The sequence below is a fragment of the Apiospora marii genome (assembly GCF_038362585.1).
Source record: "Apiospora marii strain CBS 49790 chromosome Unknown utg000007l_segment0_segment0, whole genome shotgun sequence".
NCBI lineage: Eukaryota > Fungi > Ascomycota > Sordariomycetes > Amphisphaeriales > Apiosporaceae > Apiospora > Apiospora marii.
This window is the reverse complement of record NW_027117379.1, coordinates 2,583,855-2,607,969: the sequence shown is the minus strand read 5'-3', so window position 1 is coordinate 2,607,969 and position 24,115 is coordinate 2,583,855. Positions and strand designations below refer to the sequence as shown.

The following is a 24,115-nucleotide window of genomic DNA, read 5'->3' as shown; positions in this document are numbered from 1 at the left end:
CTGATATCGTACCAGGCTGTGTGATGACGCTCCCAGAAGCTCCAGAAGATCCGCCGGGAAACACCGTCGAGTTCGGATATGGAAATGGTGCAGTGCTTTGTTCTAGCGATGGTGAGGAGGAACTGTGTGTCATCCCTGATCCTGTCGGTGTGACAGCTGTAGGGCCAGCACTAGGTCTGGGACTTGGTCCTGTAGAATTCGACATGGTGAAAGGCGGTACAACCGTTGGGTTAATTGTACCTGGTGCGGTGTTCTGCACTCCACTTGAACCCAAAGGCATTACACTGGAGTTAGAAACTGGGAATGGTGGTGTAGGCAGGGTACTGGCTGGGGCGGGTACAGTCTGTCCCGCTGGATTACCTCCAGGTACACTGCTTCCGGATCCAAGAGTTGTGATCAGACTTGGCGATGACGGTGCAGTAGTGAGTCCAGAACTACCGGTAGGGCCTGTATTAGGGGCAGTGATGTTTGACAAAGGGAAAGGTGGCATCGATTCCGAGGACGTATTCTCAGATGTAGGCGGTACAGAGACCCCAGTGCTCAATGGTGCAGTGCCAGTGATGCTGCCCGTTGGAGCGACTGTTTGGCCGCCTGGACCACCAGTGGCATTGGTCAGAGGGAACGGTCCCGTGGAAAAGGTATGCGCCTCTGATGTATTAGTAAGTGTTTGGCCGATCGGCGAGGCCGTGATGGATGCCGGTCCAGTCCCAGTGTGCGACCCCAAGGTCCCAGTTGGAAGCACAGTTGATAGGCTAGTTCCGTTTGTTATGGGGAATGGCGCCAAAGATCCAGACATGCTGGGACTAAGAGTGCCAGAACTTATAGGCGCACTTGTGACTGGTGGTCCACCTGGAATACCTGTGATTGACATTGTGGAAGTGCCATTGTAGCTTGTCGCCTGTCCGCTGGGGGAACTGCTGACAGTTCCTATGGAACCGCTGAGTGCTGTGGTCAGGTTTCCGGTTGGGTAAGGTGCAGTGGTAGATGGCGCCCCTGTCCCGGGAGGAGGGTTGCCAACGCCGATGCTGGAGATGATAAGGCTTATTGAAGTGGACGAGTTGAAGAAGCCCGACGTCTCTATCCCAATTGAGGATACTGAAGAAGACCCAGAAACTACCGTAGTCGTTTCACTGGAAGGCGGAACCAGCGGTGCTGTTCCCGTGAGCGCCGTTGAAGCCGTAATATTAGGTAGTGGGAGTGGAGGTGCGAATGTAGAAGTAGCAATCTCGCTTCCATTGGTGCTCACGCTGGGTAATCCGGAGGTGGCAGTAGTCTGTGATCCAGTAATGGTATTTGACGCTGAGGCTGTTTCGACTGTGCTGCTTGTTGTGATATTGCCTAAGGGGTATGGCGTAGAAGTCGAGGACAACCCCGTAGTGTTCAGGCCGATAGAGCTAGAATATGATCCGAGTTGTGAACTTGCGCCAGGTGCAGTCGGGTTACCTTGCCCTGAGGGACCAGGCGGTGGCGTCTCGGAACCGGGATTGGTTGTGGTGCCAACCACACCATTTGTCGATGAGGAAAACGACACAGAACCAGTTGGGCCGCCCACAATCACAGTCGTATTGAAGGTTGGAAATGGAGCGGGCGTTAAAGTAGACTCAATTGAACTGACTGAGGAAGCGGTACTTGACCCGACAGTGGACTGTGGAGAGGGTGAAATAGACCCGGAGCCAGCAGAAGGCCCGGTTAGCGACGCATTGTTGGGACTTGTAAACGGAAACGGTGGTGATATCCCTGACGCAGACCCTGAATTGGTGACTGGCATAGGTGATTCTGAGCCTGTGAAGGTACCTGCAGTGGTAGTAATGAAAACATTTGTGTCAGTCTAAGACTAAAAAGGGGAAGTGGCACTAGTTATATAGTAAGACGTACCATTTGGGAACGACGGGGTTGACTGAATACTGCTAGTCATCGTGAGACTTCCTGTAGCAGGAATGCTCGTTTCGTTGACATTAGACGTTGGTGAGCTTGGTGGAACAATTGACGAAGATGAAGAGTAATTCGAGGAAGGGCTAGCAGTGGTGCCGCTCTCATATCCCCCGGATGATGAACCAGTTGCTCCAGCCGTCCCAGGGGAACTCATGGTCAGGGAAGTCTGGGTGGTCAATGATACCGAAGGATTAGAGGTCTGCGGTGTTGGCAGTCCATTTGAGAGTGTAGTGATCTCTGGTATACTGGAGTTCGGTGCTGTGGACGTATAGCCTTGTCCGGATGAGCCCGTCCCAACAGAGATGGACGACGTCGTATTGCCAGCTGGATAAGGTGCACTGCCAGTCGTAGAATATGTTATTCCAACAGAGTTTGAAGCTGAACCCCCGCTGTAAGGAGTGCTGAGAGAATTGCTCGGTGCAGTCTGTCTATAAGTTATGCTTATTTCAGATGAAGGTGATGAAGGGGCTGCTGGGCTCGTCGCCAAGTTTGTCCCACTGGATTGTGATGTAGGTGAGCTTGACATGTAGATTCCTGTAGAATTGCTACCTGGGGCCGGCAGTACAGTCTCGGTGCCCGATATTGATAAGCTTGATGATAAAACAGAGGATGCAGAGGACAGATTTGATTGGCTTCCCGTTGGTCCAGAACTTGGAGTGGTAGGTGAAGTACCATTTGCTGGGATTGTAAAAGTCAGAGTCTGCGACGGGTTGGTGATGATAGCAGTAGCGTTTCCGGACGCGGAGCTTGACGGGATCAGTGAGACCGTTGCTCCTGATGTTGGTTGCACTGGAGGTGGGATGGTCTGTCCAAAGGGCCCACCACCAGCTGATGGACTAGTTGTTACACTGGCCGTGATAGACTCTGTAGTACTCAACGTGGCGGGTATACCAGAAGCCTATAAGAGTTAGCCACTGTTACTGCGAATCACACACACTGTCCATGTCCTAGTTGGGTGCATAGATCCCTGATAACTTACAGTACTTAGTTGGGATGGCCCAGATTGGCTGATTGCTGAACCACCCTGGGATGTCGATTGAGAATTGCTAGTGTTGGAGCCCCCCGTGACAACAGAAGATCCATAGCCACTCGTCTCTGTTATTGGAGACGTTGAAATACCTGATGTCCCAGTTGGGATAGTCACAGCTACAGAGCCGGAGACTGATGTTATCAGACCCGATGTGCTGTTCAGGTACGAAGTCGCGGTGCTGGCAGTTGCGCTTCCACCAGCAGAGCCCGTTACAGATACGCCTAAACCCCGGTTAGTCATATATCCCAGTCCTATTCTCGAGCACACGCATACCTGTGGGAGACAATGCACCGCTGACTGTAGTAGGCAGAGCTGTACTGGACAGTGAAGCAATGGCCGTTGACGATGAGTTTGGCTGCCGGGTTTCCGTAGAGGTAGGTGGAGGAGGTGGTCCGTAAGGTGGTCCATAAGGGCCATACGGGCCATAAGGATAACTGTAACCAGCATGTTCAGGGGGTGGTCCACCATAGGCATCATAGTTGGGGCTCTCAGCAGCATCATGTGCGTGCAGTTCATGACCGGCCAGGACGGCATGTCCCAAATCAGGCGAGGCCAGAATGATGGTGAGCCAACTAAAGAACAGCACTGCCGACATCATGTCGGCAGCGAGAGTATACACTCTCATGCTGATCAGATTGGCAGGACCAACGTTGGCTCAGGCAAGTCAGGCAAGCCGCGAGAGTGTGGCGTAGGTCCAAGATGACCGATAATAATGGATTGAGACCTGGTTTGACCAGAGAGGGAATGAATGAATGGAATAATGAATGACTTAAGACGACTGAGGAAGAGAAAGTATATTTGATCCAGAATCTCTAACGAATGTGTGAGAGGGTGAGGGAGTGAGGATGAGTGTGGAGATGTGGTCGACAAGGCGAATGGGTGATCACCTGCAACTCCCGAAGAACTGAATTTCACGTGGCCGCTACCTTGGTCTCAGGCCTTGCAAGGAAAGAGTGATTTCATCTTGGCCATAGATGTGGACAAGTGGAAGGGAAAGGAAGGAACGATGTAACAGGGAAGGAAGGCGCGAGTTGGTCCAAAATGGCAGGCGGCCGCCAGCGACTTCCCAATTGGAATATCTACATACATGAGGGTGAGATGTTGCATTCGCAAGTAGTTTGAGCAGTACAAGGCTGGAAAACGTCGGTTTCCCATATATGGGTTGTCTGATCTGCTATATCGCCATCCTGCAACCAAGATAGGTCAGTTATGACAGAGAGTTACACGTTTAATCACCTAGATGTCACCTCCTCGAGGCAAATTACAGCCAGACAGCTTCGCCAAATGACCGAAAGGGGAAGTGACAGCGATCCACTTTTTCGCGTCTTGACGTTGCTCAGCTGCCGTTCCCTTCTCTCGGTAGAAGATCACTGCATCCAGACGTCCCCGTCTGAGCCAGGTATTGATGTTGGCAGTCCATTATGATGCATGTGGAGGACTCTTCCATCATGCCGTCGCGATACATACATTGCTGATATACGGCAGTCGGCAGGTGATGCATGCAAGATCTCTCACATCGGAGTTGGATGGTGGATATACCTGCACCAAGTACGGCTTCATGCACGTCCTGGTGGGCATCGGTCAGCTCTCTCCCATTGACATATCAATACATGTCCCTTCAATGATATTTCAGTCTCGAATCCACCTGCTGTAGCTCCATAGGCCCAAAGCTGATTCCAGGCATGTCTGTTCCACATGCAACATGTTTGTCATCCGCTGACCTGGTCCGCCTTGCGTTTCTGTAATAGGAGCATCCGAATACCGGCCTCACGTAGCCTCGTATATCACCATCAAATGGAACGCCATGATGCAACATATATTGACTACTCCAAGATGCTGCTATATCGTGTTGAGGCTGTTTGCATCTGTCGAAAATCAATGCATATGGTGACAGGCGCTTGCCAAAGGGTTTCAGCATCAGCAGCGTTTCCTTGCTGCTCTCGCCTGAGGTGGCCATATGAATCATAGGCCACCTATACGAGGGGCAACCAATCGAATCCGTATCGGAGTCTTACTCCTTTCCAATAGCTCTCGGTCTTCTGCTGACAGGACAGCACGATTGCGGGCCCCATAATTGTCAATTTTGGGGACGGACTGGTGCGAGGTCCATTTCTCCAACACAGTTGTAGTTCTTGCCAATAGATCAAACTAACGTTGCAGGAGAGAGGACAGGCCGGACTGTAGAGCGAGTAGGATTGATTCTCGAGCGGTGTTACAAACTCAGGGGCAGAAGTATTGAGCGTGTATCTCGGCATGCAGGTTGCCTATCCGAGTGACAGATGCCATATGCGCTGTCTCGCTCAGCCGGTACAGGCTCTCTTGGCGACTCGAGCACCTGCGCGACTTGTACACCGAGTACAAGGACTAGGTATTGGATCTGGGTGCGATCCAATTGACGTTCGCGTCGCGAACCGTGATAAACACTTGCGCTTCCAACAACGGCGTATGTCACCCCGCAGTCGACGAGTTTGGCCAAGAGATAGCCAAAGATTTGATGGTGCTGGGAAGCGTGGCAGCGTGGCGCTACGTGTGCCCATTCAATTAGCCCCTCGGATGCCGTCCAAGGCTAACGCAGGCGTCATACTTGCCTTGACAGCACGGTTGAATCCGCTGTCAGCTCCAATGAGCTTGGAATGCCGGTGCGATCCCTGCACCGGGAAATTATGTCTTCTGTTAGCCCCTACTTGGACGACCAACGTCTAGAACATGGCTTCAGATAAAGCTATGGTGGACTTACAGCCAATGTCTCTTGAGCACTGGCGAATCGATGCTGTCGTCTCTCCAAATGCCGCCTATTTCAATTGCTTCAGGGGAAGACATGCAACGTGAAGGAGAGTTTGTGAGGCCTTCAAACCCCCCATGAAGGGTGACGCCCATTTGACCCGCGGTGCCATGCGGGGCACAGCTAAGATCTGAGCGACACGCCAAATGTTGCTGTGGACGAAAATGATCATTGCGCTTCACATGATTCCATATTCGTGCAAGAGCTTGATCATGCAAATGACGTCTCAATCTGATTGATGGATAGGGTATCGTTTACCAAACTACCTACCATAGGTAACCAAGGGCGCTGTATCTGCATCCCGATCCAGTCTCGTAATCTCACTATTTCATTGTATCTCCTTTGATGCAAAATCTCGAATCTCGAGGAACAAACAATTTCGGAGAAGTCGAACCCATGCATATCAGTGACTTTATTCCGCCTTCTTTGCCGCCTCCCTAAGACTGGGTGCTGTGGTGTTGTCCATCTGGCTCTCTCGAGCTTCGATATCAGCAGCCCAGAGTGCCGCACCGACTTGAATGGCCAGTTAGTTTGCTGTCATTGAGTGGTTAGGTTAATGCACAACTTACCTGTGTTGGTGAAAGCAAAGAACATGGACGCGAACGGAATCATCTCCAGAAGCGTAGCAATCGTGCCGAATCTACCAGACATCGCATTAGTTCCAGTCTCCTCCAACCCCATCGAATCGACAAGAGATCGAATGCTCAAGATCATCCACCTAGATGGGCTGGGACCGTGGAAAGTTGCTTACGCTGAATATGCCCCAGTATGGGCCTCGAGCCATTCCCTTTGCCGGGAAGATGACCACTTCTTGAGTTGAAAGTACTTGACACACAGAGTTAGATTATGCGTTGACACAGGTGCGTGGCTGTACTCACTCGACCATGGACCGACTGTCCTCGGCTGCGACCTGGATCTGGCATTAGCATTGCACGTTTACGGCTCATGGGTAGATCTTCGTACCTTGTAAAACGATGAAGATGGCTGTACCGGCAACTGTACAAGGGAAAGTCAGGTCAGGATGAATCATCCAACGGTTAGAAGGTGCGCCCATGCTTACTAGGGATGAAGTTGAGCGGCAAGTACATGATGTAGCGAATGAGGGCCTTGGGGCTATATTTCTCGAACGGGCTCTTCAAGATCTTGCCAAGTCTGTCCATAGGACTGCGTCCCGACTTGAGCTGCCGACCCTCACTCACCACACCCGCCTCGTTGCGGGAGACCATCGTACCGTCAAACGTGTCCAGCAGAGCATCCTGCAGGAGGAAGTTCCGCGATACGAGGTTGACAATGACGGAACTCTCGTTGAGTATCAAGACAGCAGTCGTCAAGGCGGCCAGCGGGCCGTTGACAAAAACAAGGACGGCGAGCTGAGGCAGGTAGGTGAAGAAGAACATGCCAGAGATAACCACAGCCGAGAGTGACAGCGTGGGCACGATTCTGGAGTAGAACGGCCTCCATAGATCGCGATGAGTCAGGAAGTAGTAGATGCCCCTTTGCCACTCATTAGCATTCTTCCATGCGCCATCGTGCCAGCTACTCATGCGTCACTGTTGACTCACTTGAAGGGATACAGGTAGGCCTGGCTCTTTGCGGCATCTGCCATGAGAGCTCTCGCCTTATCGTAATCTTCCTTCCTACAAAATAGTGAGCAGCTATAACGAGACTTGGTGTTTCATGGAAGCCTTACGCGACCTCTTGGGCCTTGTGCTGGACGTTTCCAACGATTCCACTCGCCATGGTGATTCAATCGCCTCGACTCGTGAGACCCGGTTTCTGGGTGGGGATTCGGATTCGGCAGTATTCGAGAAGCAATAACACCAGGGCAGACGATGCAGTAGTGGTGGCAGTAATAATAGGCTATAATATCAGGTGTTGTTCTTAAGATGTTTAAACGAAACACAAGATCCCGGAGGTTTGGGCATGAATGGTTTCTTTCATGGGAGGTTGATTTTGTTCGTGTTGATTCACATGTCGTCATGTCGTCATTCAGCCCACCTGTCTTAGCGACGATTACCGGATTCGTCAATCTGACGTTGAGGGTAGAGGCAGCCACCTAGTGCTGTGGCTTGTGCAGCCATTTTAGGAGGGCCCTCTCCGGTCGGGGCACTGTTTTTTTGCCTTCCGCCTCACCACCACAATGTGCCACTTTGGATATCAAGGTCGCCGCCGTATTTACTCGGGAGTCCAAGTCATATCTCACTCTTGCCTCTGACATAATCGTAATCATTCCCAATCATGCAACAAGGTAGCATGAGCAAGCAATCATGCTTTAGCAAAATCCTTCTGATGACCAGATCATGCCTAGGTCACGCCTGGTCAGTTTCAAGTCCTGCAGGGCGATTCCTCCAGCCAACCGGTTCTGGTTCGAGTGTGAATGTTTCAATTGCCATGCAGACGTGACCCCAACGTTACTGTCTTGTATGCGCGGTATGCGCGGTCACAGTAAGCGATCTTCCTGGCTAAATGTAGGATCACTGCAAGTTCCATCAAATTGGACTTCGGTGCTTTTTTGACAACGGCGAATGCGACGCAAATGCGACGCAAGACGGCGGGCGATGCAAGACAGACAGGTTTCCAAGCCGGAAGGCGGTTCCTTATCAGGCTTCTCCAATACCAATTATCTCCGACCGTGAGCTTTCTTCTTCTCCCGTCTCGTCTCTGCCAATATGCAGCCGTTGGGATCATCGTACGAGATCTCATGTTCCACCAATGGCAGTTGCACGTTGGTAGCTGATACCCGACGTCTTAAGCATAAGACGGCTACTAAGACCAATGACAAGCGAATATAAGCTCGACAATGGTCTTCCATGTTTCGTTTTAACAGGCAAGGCAATTAGTGCAGGCGGCCCCGCAGCTTCATCCCAACGTCCCTTTCGTCCAACCTAGAAGATCCCTGACAGGTACGCGCCTTGGCGGGGAGGGAGGCAAACAGGTCGAACCCCATCAGGATGGCGAGACGGCAGAAGAAACCAGAACCGTGATTGAAGACCTTCCTAAACCAGATGCAATCAACGGCCATGCTTCAATGAGCTTCGAGCATCTATCTCTCCAGAGGCGATCGTCACTCGGCACATCGTCGGCGCCCTAGCTCCTGGAGCTTGGCGGGGCTTGGCTTTGAGCCGCAACGGGGTCACGATTGGCGGCATGAACATTGCCTGGAGCCCCTAATTAATTTCCCGTGGGCTGATAAGATCCGACTCCGACTGGCAAGCCAGAAGATCCAGAAGGGAACCGACTCTCCACAGATGATCGACAGCGTCTCTCGGCCCTGGTCAGCACTGCCGTCGATTGCCTCTCGAAACGGGCCAACCAGCGGCTGCGGCCTCCAGTGCCGAGCCAGAGCAATCACTCCCGAGAGGAGCCAACATCTCCGGGTGCCAACGAATCAGAGGCTCGCCACCCATTCAGGCTACAGTTGAAACCGTGGATCAGAAACTCGGTCATCGTTAATGCTTGGCCGTTTGCTGTGCATGATTGGCCAGTGTCACACTGCTAAGGCACTCCCTTAAAATCACCAAGTTTGGGGACATATTACATCTGCACGGCGATATTGCCAGTTTGTCGGCATAGCACCAATCGTGAGGCCCAATGACGCGGCGCGCATATGCTTGACTTACTATCATGACCAGGTGCCAGGTCTGCTGGCCCGGGATTGCGGAGCCATGTCTCGCCAGCATCGCATGCTTCCTGGAATGGAGTTGGAGCCGGAGCTGGAGCTGGGAGGGGAAGCTAGCTAGCCGTGAGCTTCGATGAGTATATGTAGTCTTGTTGGTTCCCCCGTGTTGGCCTTTTTGAATACCACAACCGGCATCACTCGTTGACATTCACACAGCTTCTTCGCCCATTCCAGTCCATTCTCTCTTCTATCATCTGCATTCGTTACGTCCAGGAGACCTTCATTCACTTCAACAAACCCATTCATCATGCGTACCACTACTTTGCTCGCCCTGTTGCCCCTGGCTATGGCTGCCCCTTCTACGAAGAGAGCCTCGCCCGCCCCGGTCATCAAGCCGAGAGGAGCCACTCTGGTCGAGAACAAGTACATTGTCAAGATGAAGAGCGGCGTCAAGTCAGAGGCCATGTCGTCGACCATGAGCACCTTTTCGGCCAACGCCGAGCATGTCTACAACACCGGCAGGTTCAACGGCTTCGCTTCGACTCTGACCGCCGAGGAGTTGGATACTCTTCGAAACGACGAGAGCGTGAGTGCCTGCCTTCCTCCCACACATGACTTCGTGGATCATGTTAACCCGATCATTAGGTTGACTACATCGAACAAGACGCCATCATGACCATCAAGGCCACCCAGAGGAACGCCGACTGGGGTCTTGCCCGACTCTCGAGCAAGAAGGCTGGCAGCTCCACCTATACCTACGACGACAGTGCCGGCGAGGGAACCTGCGCGTACATCGTCGACACCGGCATCGACATCAAGCACCCCGAGTTCGAGGGCCGGGCTGAATGGCTGGCCAACTACGCCGACAAGAAGGACGAGGACGGGCAGGGCCACGGCACCCACGTCGCCGGTACCATCGGCTCCAAGACGTACGGTGTGGCCAAGAAGACGAAGCTATTCGCCGTCAAGGTTCTCGACTCGGACGGCTCCGGCACCAACTCCCAGGTTATTGCCGGTATGGACTTTGTCGTTAGCGACGCCAAGGGCCAGCAGTGCCCCAAGGGTGTTGTCGTCAACATGTCTCTGGGCGGTACCGAGTCCAAGTCTGTGAACGCCGCCGCCGCCGACATCGTCGACGCCGGTATCTTCCTGGCCGTCGCCGCCGGAAACGAGGCCGCCGACGCCTCCACTTCGTCCCCTGCCTCCGAGGAATCCGCCTGCACCGTCGGCGCCACCACCAAGGACGACGAGCTCGCCGAGTACTCCAACTTTGGCAAGCTGGTCGACATCCTGGCCCCGGGTACCGACATCAAGAGCACCTGGAAGGACGGCAAGACCAACACCATCTCGGGCACCTCCATGGCCTCTCCCCACATCGCCGGCCTCGCCGCCTACCTCCTCGGCCTCGGCACCGCCCCCACCGACCCTGTCGAGCTGTGCTCCTACATGGGCAAGACCGCCCTGTCCGGCGTCATCTCCCAGGTCCCCCGGAGCACCGTCAACCTGCTTGCCAACAACGGCGCCGATGGCGGCAACGATACCTCGCGCGCCCCCTTCACCCGCCGGTTCAACAGCAACCGCATGGCCCGCGCCGCCCTGCCCGTCAAGGTCCAGTCGGTGGTCTAAAAAGCACATATTCCAATATCTTCTTTCCCGTGGGGCCCCGTGGGTTTCTGGTTAAGAGAATGTTATCTACTTTCTTAGATTTGTAGTAGACCGAGAGTGTGGGATGGATGGCTGGGAAACTGGTTTGGGCCTGATACCCCCTTTTTTGCTCTCAATGGGTTGCTCTACGATACTGCAGCCGGTTTGGCGCATTTCTTCTTGTATAGATGTCTTCAATAACGAACTTACATATCCAACATACTTTACTGTTCTTGTGACTTTCGCACCGTGTAACATCCGAGGTTGGTGCTAGGTATCGCCGACATAACGCTGTGGCTGAACAACATGTATTATCAATAATGTCATGATGTCAAACTAGCAACTAGCCCGATGGTGCATTATAGGAGTGTATTGTCGATATCCTAACCACGGTGAAGGTTGCATCCAACTGCTGATCATCCATCCTCTTCAAGCAAGTCATCGACCATGTGGCCGACAATGGCTTGCTACTAGATCCATATCTCGGAAAGCTGCTCGATTACCGATGCACACTTGTGTTCATTTGAGCCATACAATGGGCCGACTTTGCATGTGCAAAATGTACGCATTGCCGCCCTTGTCTGATGGCAGGATTCATTTCATGGTTTTGCCCTGATTCCAGGAACAGATCATACTTCCGATACTAGAGGCAGCTAGATGGTGTCATCTGCGACAGCCGGCCCCCTAGTTCGGAACCCTTAATGCTTCACGATCAAAGTATATCGTAGGCCTTACGTCACGGTCTCCGAAGATCTCCCAAAGGGACTCATCGAAGTCCTTCTCGGCCTGGTTAGGAGTATGGCCCGCGTTGGCGAAACCGTCGTGTGTCCAGAACCAGTGGCGGTCTTTCACTTTATAAAGATCAGCACTCGCGACGACCCAAATGTCCGTGAGTCCCTGGTGTCGCCGGAGCGTATCTTGGTCGAATGGTCCCAGTTTCAGGATAGACGGGCCGATCGCGAGCTTCCGGGTCTGGAAGAACCAATGGTCGTCGGCCAGAGGCGGGGGATCCTGGCCCGCGGCGCAGGGCGACAGGAAGCCCAGGAAGTTCTTGGGAGCTGGGCCGGAATGGGTGAAGTAGAAGACGTCGCGGTCCAGCCGGGCGCGGAAGCGCGCGGGTCCCGGTCGTCGGCCGTCGCCACACTGGGGCTCTCCGCGGGCGTCGATACGTACGCGCGGGTGCAGCGGCAAGTCTACCCCGGTCAGGGGAGCGAGCGTCCTTGATATACTCTTCTTCTTGTGCTCATCGTCGGGGCGGCTGTCGTCGTCGGGGCGGCGCACGCGATAGCTCTGGACATCCTCGAGGCTGTCGGGAGTGGTGTTGCCGATGGTATGACGGCGACTGCGGCGAAGGCTACAGCGGGCGTAGGAGAACTCATGCCAGATGACCGGGTCGACCTCGTCGTCGTACTTGGCCCAGATCATGTTCTGCAGCTCCGGGGGAAGCTTGGTGAAGAGGTGGAACTGTGTGAGCTGAGACATGTTTGCTTACAGGGTTGAGCAAGGGCTGGTTGATGCTGTGCGAATGATCACGCTGAATGCAATATGATTGAAGACCATCCTTTGGCTGCGTTGATATAATTTATGGCAAGTAAAGTCCTTGTCTCCTAAGTAACGATACTGCTTCGAGGAAACCAGGCACTTCTAGGCCTAGATGAAGGAGCCATGGCAACTATCATGAGTTACTACACCCTGCAGCTGCCAACTCAGGCATCCATATCCCATTTAGAGTTACTCATGATTGCAGCAACCGCTTGGCACTGCATCCCATGTTCCGGTAATAGGCTCCCGATTGCGTATTGCTCACGAGATATGGTCTTGTTAGGTAGACATGGTTCAATCCGCCAAAGGCCAGCAAGCGTGGATACAGAAAGTAGGAGCATACCCTTTTTCCAACTATCTCCAAGGCCAACATGTTGAACGGCTGAACCGAGCAAGGACAACTAACAAACGTACGGCAGCCAGCCCGTCTATATCTTTACGACGGTTCATGGTGGTTCCGTTTGGTCAGTACGGCGCCGGTGGTTTCCACGCTTTCCTTCCAACGGCCGTGTGCCCTTATCCGTCCCCGGAAGCAGAGGTCAACTGCATTTGCTGCGGATGGGGTTGCTGGAAGTGATGCTCCGGGAATACCAATGCAATCAATTGAGTAGGCCCACTGTTTGCCTTGACTAAGGCGAGATAAGATAAGATCCCTTAGCGGCCCGCTAATTCTAACTATGCTAGTGAGCGTTAGCGCTCACTAGTATGTGAAAATATTGTTGCATCGGCATAAGTGTTTTTAGTGCACATATATTTCAACAACAACCACCAATCTTTGGTAGTATAGTGGTCAGTATGCGAGCTTGTCATTGAACAATGAATCGCTCGAGACCGGGGTTCAATTCCCCGCCAGAGAGACTGTTTTTTTGCGCCATTCGACGCCTTTTCGATGAGAAAACTGGCCATATCTCCTGGTATTGACTTGATAGACGGTGTTCTTCTTTTCCCGTGTAATTTTTTCCCTCTTCCGTGAAGGCTGAAGGCCATTTTCAGCTGTGCTCAAGTTGAGCCCTTGGCCCGTTGGATCACGCGTGGGACATATTCATTCTCGATGGTGACTCTCCGCAGCGTCTAAACCAGAACGAACAAGGCGCAAGCAACCTACAACCGACCCTGCTGGGCAACATTTGTCTTTCCTTACCGTGTATCCCTATGAAAGTCACCGAGTAAAAACATGCCATGGAGAATATTAAAGGGGTGGATGTTGAAGAGCAGCAAGCGGCACATGACGGAAATGATGTAAGCCCCGACGGTGATCGGCGCGCTGGTCATTCGATTCCAAGGGATGACCAAAACTCGTCAACGAGAGGATTGCTTGCCTGATGGATCAGGATGTAACTTTCATTACTGCTAACGTAGCTACTGATGTATGCATTATCTGTTGATCGTGTCATGGCAACAAATAGGTATTACGAAACTGCTTCTTATTTTCAACTTCTATGATGATACCAGCATGGTGATCCCAGGTATCTCAGTATGTAACGAGTATATTTAGTTAGCTTGATTACGTGGTCAGTTGCGATGCTACGGTAGCTTGATCAGATCTTGTTGCGTTCCATATGACACCGGCGGCACCCGTACCAGGAAACCCCGGGCCGAGGCATCATCCATCTAGTACTTGTAGCCCCCGGCCCTGGTCGCAAACAGTCCCAGGGGATCCATGCCCTCCTGCAGCTCCTTGAACCGCGCATAGCCGCGGTACGATCCCGTGACGTTCTGGTCGCCTGCGGCGTCGTTCATGAACAGCGGCATGTACGCGTCCCCCGGCAGCCCCGCCTGCGCGAGCCACGCCGGCATGCGGCTCTGCAGCCAGTCGGTCATGTCGCGCGACAGGGCGTAGAGGGTCGCGTCGTCGCGCCCGTTGAGCCAGCCACACTGCAGCTCCAGCACGAGCCGGTCCGGGTCGCTCGCCCGCAGGCCCATGGCGTTGCCGCCGCGCGCCTCGCTCTGTTGGCCTGCCAGGGAGGGGAGCGGCTGGAAGTCGGTCGAGCATTGCGCCGTCGGGTGGATGATTGTCAGGTACGCCGAAGAGATGTCGCGCCACTTGGCGGAGATTTCGGCGTAGAGGCCTGGGTTGGTGGGAATGTAGGGGATGGTGAAGGTCTGTAAGTAGGGAGTCAACTTCGGAAAGCATATCCAGTTCACATTGTGGGAGACAAGAGAGGAGTGTAATTGAAGATGTCAAACTTACCCTAAAAGAGGTCCGCGCAACGGAGAGTGAGCTGAGATCCCCGTTGGCTTTGAGCAGCTGGGCGTAGCTCTGCGTCTTGGTCAGGTCGAGCAGAGGCGGGATGTCGAGGAACTCCTTCAGGGGTCCGCTCGTCGGCTTGTCCGGCCCCTCGGAGAAGTAGAACATAATATTGCCCGTGCCGTTGAGCGTGATGGCCAGGTCCGTGAAGATGACGGCCGACTTGGGGTCATCGGCGTTGGCGGGGACGAAGTTGTGCAACGCGGCGAAGAGGGCTCCCTTTTTCGAGGGGTCGTACAGCCGGGCGCCGCCCCAGACCTGGCCGATGGGGTGGGCTTCGATGGTGAACTGCGTTACGATGCCTTGGTATGGTGTCAGTAGGGAGGCAATCTAATAACGATGCGGTAGAGCGTGAGTCTTACCGAACTGGCTTCCGCTGCCTTTCATGGCCACCGCCAGCTCAGGCTGGGCTTTGGCATCAATGTTGACGATGGAGCCATTGGCCATGACGGTTTCCCAACCTACAATGCTCTTGGGCGAACGTCAGTCTTATGGATTCGAAAGCTATCAATAAACGCCAGCTTACATCGGCAGCCAGGCCATACTGCGCGCTCAAGAAGGACAAGCCACCCTGCAACAAAAGCCCGCCCACGCCGACGACCCCGAGCCGGCCGCCAACGACCGTGACGCCCGACGGCTCTAGATCCCCCAAGACATCATTCCACTCCCCCGCGGGCTTGACGTACGCATGGCCCGTCTCGGCGTCATACGTGGCGCCGACCATCTCGTGCATGGCGATGAGCACGCCATCATCAATGCTGCTGTGGCCCGGGTTGGGGTCGTGGCCGCCGCTCTTGACGGTGAAGGGCACATCCGCACGGTTCGCGAGGACCCGGACGGCCGCCGCGACCTGCTCGGTGTCTTGCGGCGACACGATGCACGCCGGGCGCAACTCCCGTAACGCCAGCGACCAGTACCGCTGCGTCTCGGCAATGTACGGCAGCTGCAGCGGGTAGGCGACGCGGCCCTCGGGGAGCTGGTCCGCGATCGCGTGGCAGGCCTGCACGGTGGACTCGCTGGGGGCCGCGTGCACCAGCAGGTGTCGCTGGCACAGTGCAGCAGCTGCTAGAAGGAGGGCGTTGCGGAGAGCCATGATGGTGGACGGAACCATATCAATTCGTACGAAACTATGGGCCAGCGGGGGAACTTATCGATCTACAGGAACGCAATAACAGAAACATGACGGCATCAACCCATTTTTATTCGATATTGACTGGCTCCTACCTACTCCCTCCCCTTTATAGCTTCATCCTTCCCGTTCTCACAAGACTTGGCTCTACGCCGTTAACATACGATTAATAGACATGGTTGCTTTTAAGTCCTAAAATAACGCAATCTGGTTGGACGTGTTTGGTGGAAAGCCTGCACTAAACCGACCGGGCACGGCAAAAGGAAAAAAAAAAGACCGGGCATGGTATACAAGAGGATTGATTTATGTAGTTAGCACGTCGTGAATTGTGTGCATACTATTACAGAAAGCCCACCTCGTAACGCGGTGTCCGACAGCTATAACACAACGATCTGTGGTAGTCCAAGATCGGCCCCAGGGCATGCTTCGAGGTCCCATGTGAAAGAAGCCCCCGGGGGCGGTTCCGCGCAGGCCTCTCCACTTTGGACGGAAGGGGAGAATGCAGAAAGTGGCCTGTCTGGTGGACGTGGACGGGAAACAAACATGGAGGGATGGGGACTCCATAGTTTCCTGGCCTGTTTCCCCCTTATGCGACATGGCCTGGGTTATATCATATCAGAATGACGATAAGTCACATTCCTGCTTAAGACTGTGACAAACTATATGTGGCCGGCGTTGCTTTTTGTTAATGCCGGCCCCACGCAAACGCTTTGCTTATCATTCTCAAAAGACGAGAAACCAATCTGTTTCCTGTTGCCAGCCAGGGCCCACTCCCCTGCCCAGGGCCTGGCAAACCTTAAGAACCGACAACGAAAATCAGACGCTGCATGCGGCCAATATGGGCAGACGCCCCATCCCTCGTGCTACCTTGAGCCGACAGCAATCAATCAAATGTATTTACTTTACCAGACTTTCCAGATGCCAAGGTGGGCGCCCGGATGGATGGTGGACGCACAGATGGTGCGTTTGTGTGGGTTTTTCTTTACATACCTACAAGTACCCAACAACTCGTTAAGTTAAGTAGATCAGATACTTGTAAAGTCAAAAGGAAGTCAACCGCCGCCCTGGGTCCTCCCTCCCCCGACCGACCGACGACACGACCTCGAAAACGTCCCTGCGCGGCAACGGGTCGTCGCCAAGGTTTTCGCGGACAGGAAGCGTTCGGAAATTAGATGACAAAAGTAAACCGTCATGACAAACCTGTGATCGCTGTCATGTCATGGTGATGCGTTGCTGACAGGTAGGGCAGGCAGAACCTCGGGGAGAGTAGGGACTCGGGAGGGTGCTCAGACGGGACCCTGTGTATGGCAAAAGGTGTGCCTGGACGGCGCGCTTTGATATTTACTCGACCCATGTGACTGCGATTCTGTCTCTTGTGACTTGCTTGGGGGGTAATCGTGGGAGAGGAATCTGGAGGATGGAGGGAAAGCGCGGACAATGCTTGTCTTGCTTGGGTCGTCGGTCTTGGGAAACCTCGGGATTCAGAATCTCGGTTGGCCCGCGTGGACACGTTCTCTATCTCTCTCTACATACCTACTCCGAATTCCTCCCATCCAACAGCATGCCTGCTGCACGTCGCTCGGAGTGTGACATAAAGCAACGGAGCTGACAGGGATGGGGATGCAGGAACAGCCGATAATTCCTTGACTGAACTGCACGTTTTTCAGCCAAGTACGAGTATAACCCCCTTTACACCGCGTTCGCCCTCACTTGCTAATTAATTAATGGTGCATACGCCTGCCTCAGCCAGAACGTGTGTACATACATACATACATGTATGTACATGAGGGGGGGCGGGCTGGCTTGGCTCGCTGGGGGCTGGTGAGAAAAGAAGGATCCAACATGATTGATGTGATTGATGATGCCTTCGACGACTCCACGGAGGTTTTATTAGGTTAGGTTCACTGCCACAAGTATACCTAGTGCTGTAGCACAGCACACACGGACTGACTCGTGCCCTTCCTGTAATGTATATCTAGAAATTTCCGACCGGGAGGGGCGGCGAAAACGGAAGCCGACATCGTGTTATGTATGTACTTACTTACCAATTGATGTCATGTACTGGAGGTAGGTGGATAGGGTAGGTAGGTTAGGTACATTGATAGACAACAAGGACCCTGAAGCAAGCAATCAGTCAATCATCGATTACGAGACGACATGAACCCTTTCCCAGGGACCACCCGAACCCGACCCTTGATGTTGCGCTGCGATGCCATTCCGCGCGAGTCAGGCACTTGCCCAAGTCGGCCGTCACGAGGGAGAAAGCTAAAATGAACAAGAGGTTAGATGACTAGATCCCGCCCGCTGGGACGAAGCTTCAGCACTAAAGCAAGGAACGGGCCAACTAGTCAAACTGCACAGCCTCGAGAGGTACAGTTAGCAGGTTAGGGAAACATGAATTGGTGCCGGCTGGTTTTGGATGGGGGGAAGAAGTGGAGCGGGGGGCCAGCAGATTTGATAGATGCTGGCAGCTCGTCGGAATTACATGCATATTTACATGTATTTGCGAGAAGGTCGGTCCCCATCCCATGCCGAGCCAACGAACGCAATAAGCGACCGGGTTAAATTAACCAAAAGGCATTTTCGAGAAGAAAAGACAAGACCAGTAGGCTGCCGTCGATAAAATGGCGCAACCGTTCCAAAAGTGGATGATGGAGTTGGATTGGGATTAGAAGATCATCAAATGATGGATGACTCGGATGGCGGAGGAAGGAGGGCAATCAAGATCGAGCACTTATGAAACGGCCTTGTTAATGAAATCCCATCCGCCGTCCTTATCCAGGTCATGAACATGGTCATAAAAAAAAATCTCCCATGCCTCCCTGCCACTTCACCATACACGGTATCATCCCGATGGAGAGAGCCCAAGCGTCTTCCAGTCTGCTTATTGCTCACTCAGTCAGTCACTCACTCACTCATGCACGCCCAGGCCAGGCCAGGCCATGCCGTGCCGTTGCCATGTCTCGCTCTTAGGTGGTGTGATCTGCAAGACCAGCTCTACAGTAACCCAACGGCGGGCGGCCACACTACGATTTCCCGCCCCAAGGAAACGTACAAGACACAAAAGCCCATGGTCTTTGCTTGCAGCCGGTTGACGGCTGTCCCAAGCGTTCGACTACTACACAATAAGCGTTCCAAGCGTTCTCTTCTGGCGTCGATCATAGAAGTCAATTGCTAAAGGGCCGTTTGGAGCCACCAAGGCTTAGGCGTCGATCCGGAATCTCGGCTTTTCTTCGAAGTCCCCTTTTTGTTGTGCACAGCAAACCGCCCTTTGGAGGCAGCAGTATACCTAACTTTTTAGTCTGGTATCAGGATCCTCCAGTCGGCCGTGTCAGCCGTACAGCAGTACCTCCTTCTTCCTTACTCGGTGATTTCGAACCTTCTTCGGCCTCCATAGTGACGCCACAAGCGTGTGTCCGATATTGGCGGGTAAAGGCTGGCTCCCCGGGTCACGTACCTTAGGCTAGTTTCATTTTGGGTGACGGCGCCAACACCTGCAGCAACTACATCTGCAAGCAGCATCCAGCAGGGTGCTCGCACCTGCTCCTCGCCTTAGTGACGATGCCGATTGATCCTACATACATGCACGTCGAGAGATGAACCTACTGGAGGCCTTCTGGGAGGTACAGTAAGCCTGTTTTTGGATTGATCATCCATGACTGATTCCGATGTCGTCCCGTCCTATATACTCTGCTTGGATGTCTCTCTCCATCCCCCGAGCGAGGCCTAGCGTCCGCATCCCATCCCACACATCTTGTCTATTGTATCAGCAGAACCTTGATGCTGGGATGAACGGATCCTGATCCTGATTTTTCTGACTCTGATTCTTCCCGGCCTGATGGATCGGGGATGGGTTGAGCTCGAGCGAAAAACGTCAAACAAACATGCATATCCCTTGAAACAGGGAGGATTGGATAGCCTCTTGTTGTCATCCAACGTCACCTACATTATTAGAAATGTAGGTGCTTGTCAGTCAGATGGAGGCGGAGGCGGGAAAGGGGGTAAAGAAGGAACTGTCAGAAATTGACGACATGGCCCTTGCAGGCATGGCTTCATCAGTACACAATCGTATCATGACACGACTTGTGTCAGCCTCGAGTGAGGTTGATCGATTTGATAGATTACAGAACTAGGTAATCGCGGTCCTGCCACTTGTAGTTAGTAACCTTGGGCGAACCACGTCGGTCGTCGGTCGTTGGTCGAGCGAGCAAGAAAAGCCGCTCGCGGAAACAACAACAACAACAACACTTGTTGGATTAATCGACTGATCAATGCTCTCGGATCGCCTTCAAGGGGGTGCGGCGGACAACTTTCGAGCAAACAAGTTTCCCCCACAGCCGACCGATCATATCTATCGACGAACCAAGAAAACGCAGAGGTGGAAACAGATTGTCGACAAGGGGGGTGCGTGGGCGAGAGTGGTGCCGGGTAAGGGGGGAAAGGGCGTGCCCAGGAATTGGAATAGGCATAGCTGTAGAATGCCTGCCTATAGGAGCGAGAAAAAGATGGGAAATAAGAAAGAAAAAAAGGGCCGCCAACAAAGTACATTACCACATTACCATCCACCACCCACACTTGAGCCCACTCACACCACACGTGTTTCTTGGTGCCATCATTGGCCTATCCTCCCCCGATTGCCAGCAAGGTTTTATCACGCCGGCTCTGTCTGCTGCCCAGATTGTCGTTTCGGAATTTCGTGATGGTCGTTTACAGGCCAGCGCGCAGCAAGAGAAGACGGCCAGGACAGAAAGATGCAAGCAAGCCCGGGTGGGGGGTCCAAGTGTTTCAGGTGGGCCTGGTAATTCAGCCCGTCAACCCAGATCCCTGTAGCAAATTGATGAGCACAAATGTGCTGGTATTTACTGGGTTTAGTGGACTTGGATGCGCTACTACAATCAGATAGACTGGACGTTAGTGTCTGTGATGGCCCGTACCTAGAGCCATGCCAATCAATGTCGGGTACCTGTGGCCCCCCGAGCGAGCACCCCCCAGCCATGAATGATGCCATGCGATGTTTCTTCAACCGGAAAAAGTCTATCTGCTGCTGTCGGCAGATAGAGAAAAAGAACCAATTTAGTCGGTTGGGCTCGGTGTCGAGAAACAAGCAGACGAGGCAACCGAACAAGACGTGAGGTTCAAAAATAAAACGGCGCCACCAGAGAGGGATGCAGGATGGATGATATTTGTAGGTACATGAGGCAAGGAGAGGTGAGAAAGCAAATGAAGGCACCGGAGCGAAGTGAGAGTGAGCGAGAGCGTGAGAGTGAGAGTGCGTGAGCGAGCGCGAGAGCGAGCAGCAGCAGCTCAAGCAGCAGCAAGGAAGGCACAAGTGCATGTACAAGAGATGTGCATCAGGGGTTAGCGGCGGCCCCCCCAGTTGTTGTTCCCATGTTTAGATGGGGAGGAGGATCCAAAAACCAAAATGGGCGCAGCCGTTTCTTCCAGGGGAAATTTGCTGCAGCCAGTCAAAGTAGCTCGGGGCGCGGCCGATTCAAGACTGAGGTCACAGCGGGCGGGTCACGCACGTCTGTCATGGTGCGATGCGCGAGGGCAGCTCTTTGGGCGGCCATGGGTGCTGGGTAGACGGGGGTGGGAAAACAATATAATCACCTGCCCGAGGACCATTTTACGCGCGCGAGAGAAAAATCCCTGGAAATGGGTTGCGTCCCCGTCCAGCCATTCGTTCGCTCATTGTGTTTCTTTCCCCTGACTAACAAACTGACCTGACTTGGGAAAATCTACCCGTCCAACGACCTCGTGTTGACTTTCCTCTTCCCGCCCGGTGTTGTCTTGGTTGCTCCCTAAACCCAACCTGCCACTGCACCGCACCGCACCGTCAATCCATCTCCATCTTTGGTTTTGGTCCTCAATAATTCCTCTTCCCGACTAGCCCTCGATTTGGTCGGCTCACCGTTTCACTGCCTATCGTATCCCTCCTTCACCACACACTCGTTTTTTCGCTTTGTATTGTCGAGCTCGCTGCTACGTCCGCCCGGTAGTAGCCAGCCAGAGGCCTGATCCTGAATAGTGCACCATTGAATAATAGAGCGAGAATCGCCGGTCGGAGTCGGGCCAAAATGGATCAAATGGACACCTCGGATCCCTCGAGGATATTGGAGCAGGCAAGGAAACATCTCGAGGCGCTCAAGCAGGCCGGCCTGTCGCGTGAAGCTCTGCTTGCCCTGCTCGAGGAGGATTGCCCGCCACAACAGCAACATCAGCAATTACAGCAGCAGCAGCAACATCAGCAGCAGCAGCAGCAGCAGCAACAATTACAGCAACAGCAACAGCAGCAGCAAGTGCAGCAGGTGCAACAGGTGCAACAGGTGCAACAAATACAGCAGGTACAACAGCAACAACAGCAGCACCCGCAGCTATCACCTACGCCGTCACAACACTCGCCTCAACAGCAGCAGCTCTTACAACCACCGACGCCACAGCCGCAACAGCAGCAGCTACAACAGCAGCAACAGCAATCCCAACCACCACACCCGGCTGTCGAAGGTACGGGGCCACAGCCCCAGACCCCAGCGGGTCGTTCTGAAGATGTTGCTAAGTATGTAGCTCAAGCAGCTCCCACGTTCGCTATTCCAAACTACAATTTCGTTCCCTCGCACCAAATACGATCATCTATTTCCTCCACGGCCTCGACAAGCTCGGGCCACGATAGCATATTGTCTAATGCAACCGGCAAAAGCTCCGTTTCCTCCATCGGCGGACCATTCGGACGGGGCGCCACGCCCTCCATCATCACGGAAGCCCGCTACTGGTGCACCTCCTGCGACAAGACCTTCAAGCGCAAGTTTGACTGGAAGCGGCACGAAGAGGAGTTCCACGAGCGATGGCGGAAATACCCCTGCCCCAACTGCAACCAGAGCTTCTGGGGTCCTAACACTTTCAACCAGCACCACAAGTCCGCCCATGGCTGCAAGACTTGCCCGCACTCCGATGCTGTCGTCAAGTACATGATGAAGCGGAGGGCCTGGGGATGCGGCTTCTGTGCCGCCATGCACGGTAAGCTCGAGAAGCACTACGAACACGTCGCACAGCATTTCGAGGCCGGAAACACCAAGAACGACTGGATGCACTCCAACGTCATCTACGGCCTGCTGCACCAGCCCCTCGTCCTGGAGGCATGGCGAGAGCTCCTCATCCGCAAGGAGGGCAAGTTCAACGGCCATCAGCCATCTTTCAGCTGGGACCTCGACAACACCGGCAGAGCACAGGGCTACGTCGAGAACGAACACCCCGGCCACCTGCAGGACTTTTTGGAGTTCTTTGACGGATCCAAGGAGACAGCCGAGAAGATTGCGCGGTGCGCCTGGGGCTACTGCCACATCGTCTTGATGCCGCGGCCTCAATCGACCCCGAGCGTCATGCAGTCGATTCCTCCGCCGCCGCCGCAGCAGGAATCGTTCCCGCCGTCGCCGACGGACGGTGGCAACAACCACACCCAAGTACTGATCACGAGCCAAAGTCGAGGTCTGAGACGAGTGGCCTCTACATGTCTGAAGCCCATCAGCAGGCGACCCAGCCGGAGGATCTCTTCATCGTCGGCAGCCACGGCCGAGTTCCACGATCGTACCCCGAGGATGACGCTCACGCCGCCCATGGAGCAAGACCCCAACAACTCATTTAATATGTTTATTTCACCACCGCCGGTTCCTTCCCAACACATGCAGCCGGAACCGATGCAAATAGTTACATCACGCCCCTTGTCTCTGAACAAGGAGCTCCCACCAGCACCACTCGTGCCCTCTCCTATGGATATGGATTTCAACATGAACATGTTCTCCCCCGACGGCAGCGCGCAGATGATGAAGCCGCACGGCATGGCCGAAGACTGGCACAGCATGTCGAGCTTGTCGAGTACACTCATTGAGGATCAACCGATGACAGACCCGGGAATGGGAGGTCAGGCCCAACCCGTCTTCCCGGTGAACTGGGAAGACCTGAACCATTTCGGGCAGCACAGGTAGCAGCAGTAGTAATAGGGGGGTTTGAGGAATGGAAAAAAACATGAACAACGCGCGTCTTCTACTTTTTACCGGATGATAAGGGGGCTGCGGCGACGACAGCCAGAGAACACGAGAGAGAGCGAGAGAGCGAGAGAGCAGGGGGGTTGTATCGATGAGAGATGATCATTCGAAGTGGGGTGCAACCGCAACACAGAGTATGCTGCTGTTGCA

The 24,115-nt window shown here is 53.8% G+C and overlaps 7 protein-coding genes across 7 annotated transcripts; 4 read left to right on the top strand and 3 right to left on the bottom strand.

Moving 5' to 3' along the window:
- Window positions 1–23: 23 nt before the first annotated feature.
- PG985_011233 (uncharacterized protein) lies at window positions 24–890 on the top strand (the record flags this gene model as incomplete). The annotated part of the gene is made up of 1 exon (XM_066831000.1): window positions 24–890. One exon carries the CDS (start codon window positions 24–26, stop codon window positions 888–890), a length of 867 nt encoding a protein of 288 aa, XP_066681682.1.
- A 141-nt stretch (window positions 891–1,031) lies between these two features.
- Window positions 1,032–1,832, top strand: PG985_011232 (uncharacterized protein; the record flags this gene model as incomplete). The annotated part of the gene is made up of 1 exon (XM_066830999.1): window positions 1,032–1,832. One exon carries the CDS (start codon window positions 1,032–1,034, stop codon window positions 1,830–1,832), a length of 801 nt encoding a protein of 266 aa, XP_066681681.1.
- Window positions 1,833–6,156: 4,324 nt separating this feature from the next.
- Window positions 6,157–7,484, bottom strand: PG985_011231 (uncharacterized protein; the record flags this gene model as incomplete). Its single annotated transcript, XM_066830998.1, has 8 exons — window positions 6,157–6,257; window positions 6,314–6,384; window positions 6,496–6,569; window positions 6,623–6,654; window positions 6,708–6,740; window positions 6,805–7,238; window positions 7,307–7,381; window positions 7,435–7,484. 8 exons carry the CDS (start codon window positions 7,482–7,484, stop codon window positions 6,157–6,159), a joined length of 870 nt encoding a protein of 289 aa, XP_066681680.1.
- A 2,186-nt stretch (window positions 7,485–9,670) lies between these two features.
- On the top strand, window positions 9,671–10,989 carry PG985_011230 (peptidase S8/S53 domain-containing protein; the record flags this gene model as incomplete). Its single annotated transcript, XM_066830997.1, has 2 exons — window positions 9,671–9,949; window positions 10,009–10,989. The coding sequence occupies 2 exons, from the start codon at window positions 9,671–9,673 to the stop codon at window positions 10,987–10,989; spliced, it is 1,260 nt and encodes a 419-aa protein (XP_066681679.1).
- Window positions 10,990–11,691: 702 nt separating this feature from the next.
- PG985_011229 (uncharacterized protein) lies at window positions 11,692–12,489 on the bottom strand (the record flags this gene model as incomplete). Its single annotated transcript, XM_066830996.1, has 1 exon — window positions 11,692–12,489. The coding sequence occupies one exon, from the start codon at window positions 12,487–12,489 to the stop codon at window positions 11,692–11,694; it is 798 nt and encodes a 265-aa protein (XP_066681678.1).
- Window positions 12,490–14,160: 1,671 nt separating this feature from the next.
- PG985_011228 (uncharacterized protein) lies at window positions 14,161–15,890 on the bottom strand (the record flags this gene model as incomplete). Its single annotated transcript, XM_066830995.1, has 4 exons — window positions 14,161–14,652; window positions 14,741–15,099; window positions 15,160–15,268; window positions 15,324–15,890. 4 exons carry the CDS (start codon window positions 15,888–15,890, stop codon window positions 14,161–14,163), a joined length of 1,527 nt encoding a protein of 508 aa, XP_066681677.1.
- Window positions 15,891–22,003: 6,113 nt separating this feature from the next.
- On the top strand, window positions 22,004–23,905 carry PG985_011227 (uncharacterized protein; the record flags this gene model as incomplete). The annotated part of the gene is made up of 2 exons (XM_066830994.1): window positions 22,004–22,234; window positions 22,400–23,905. The coding sequence occupies 2 exons, from the start codon at window positions 22,004–22,006 to the stop codon at window positions 23,903–23,905; spliced, it is 1,737 nt and encodes a 578-aa protein (XP_066681676.1).
- Window positions 23,906–24,115: the final 210 nt, after the last annotated feature.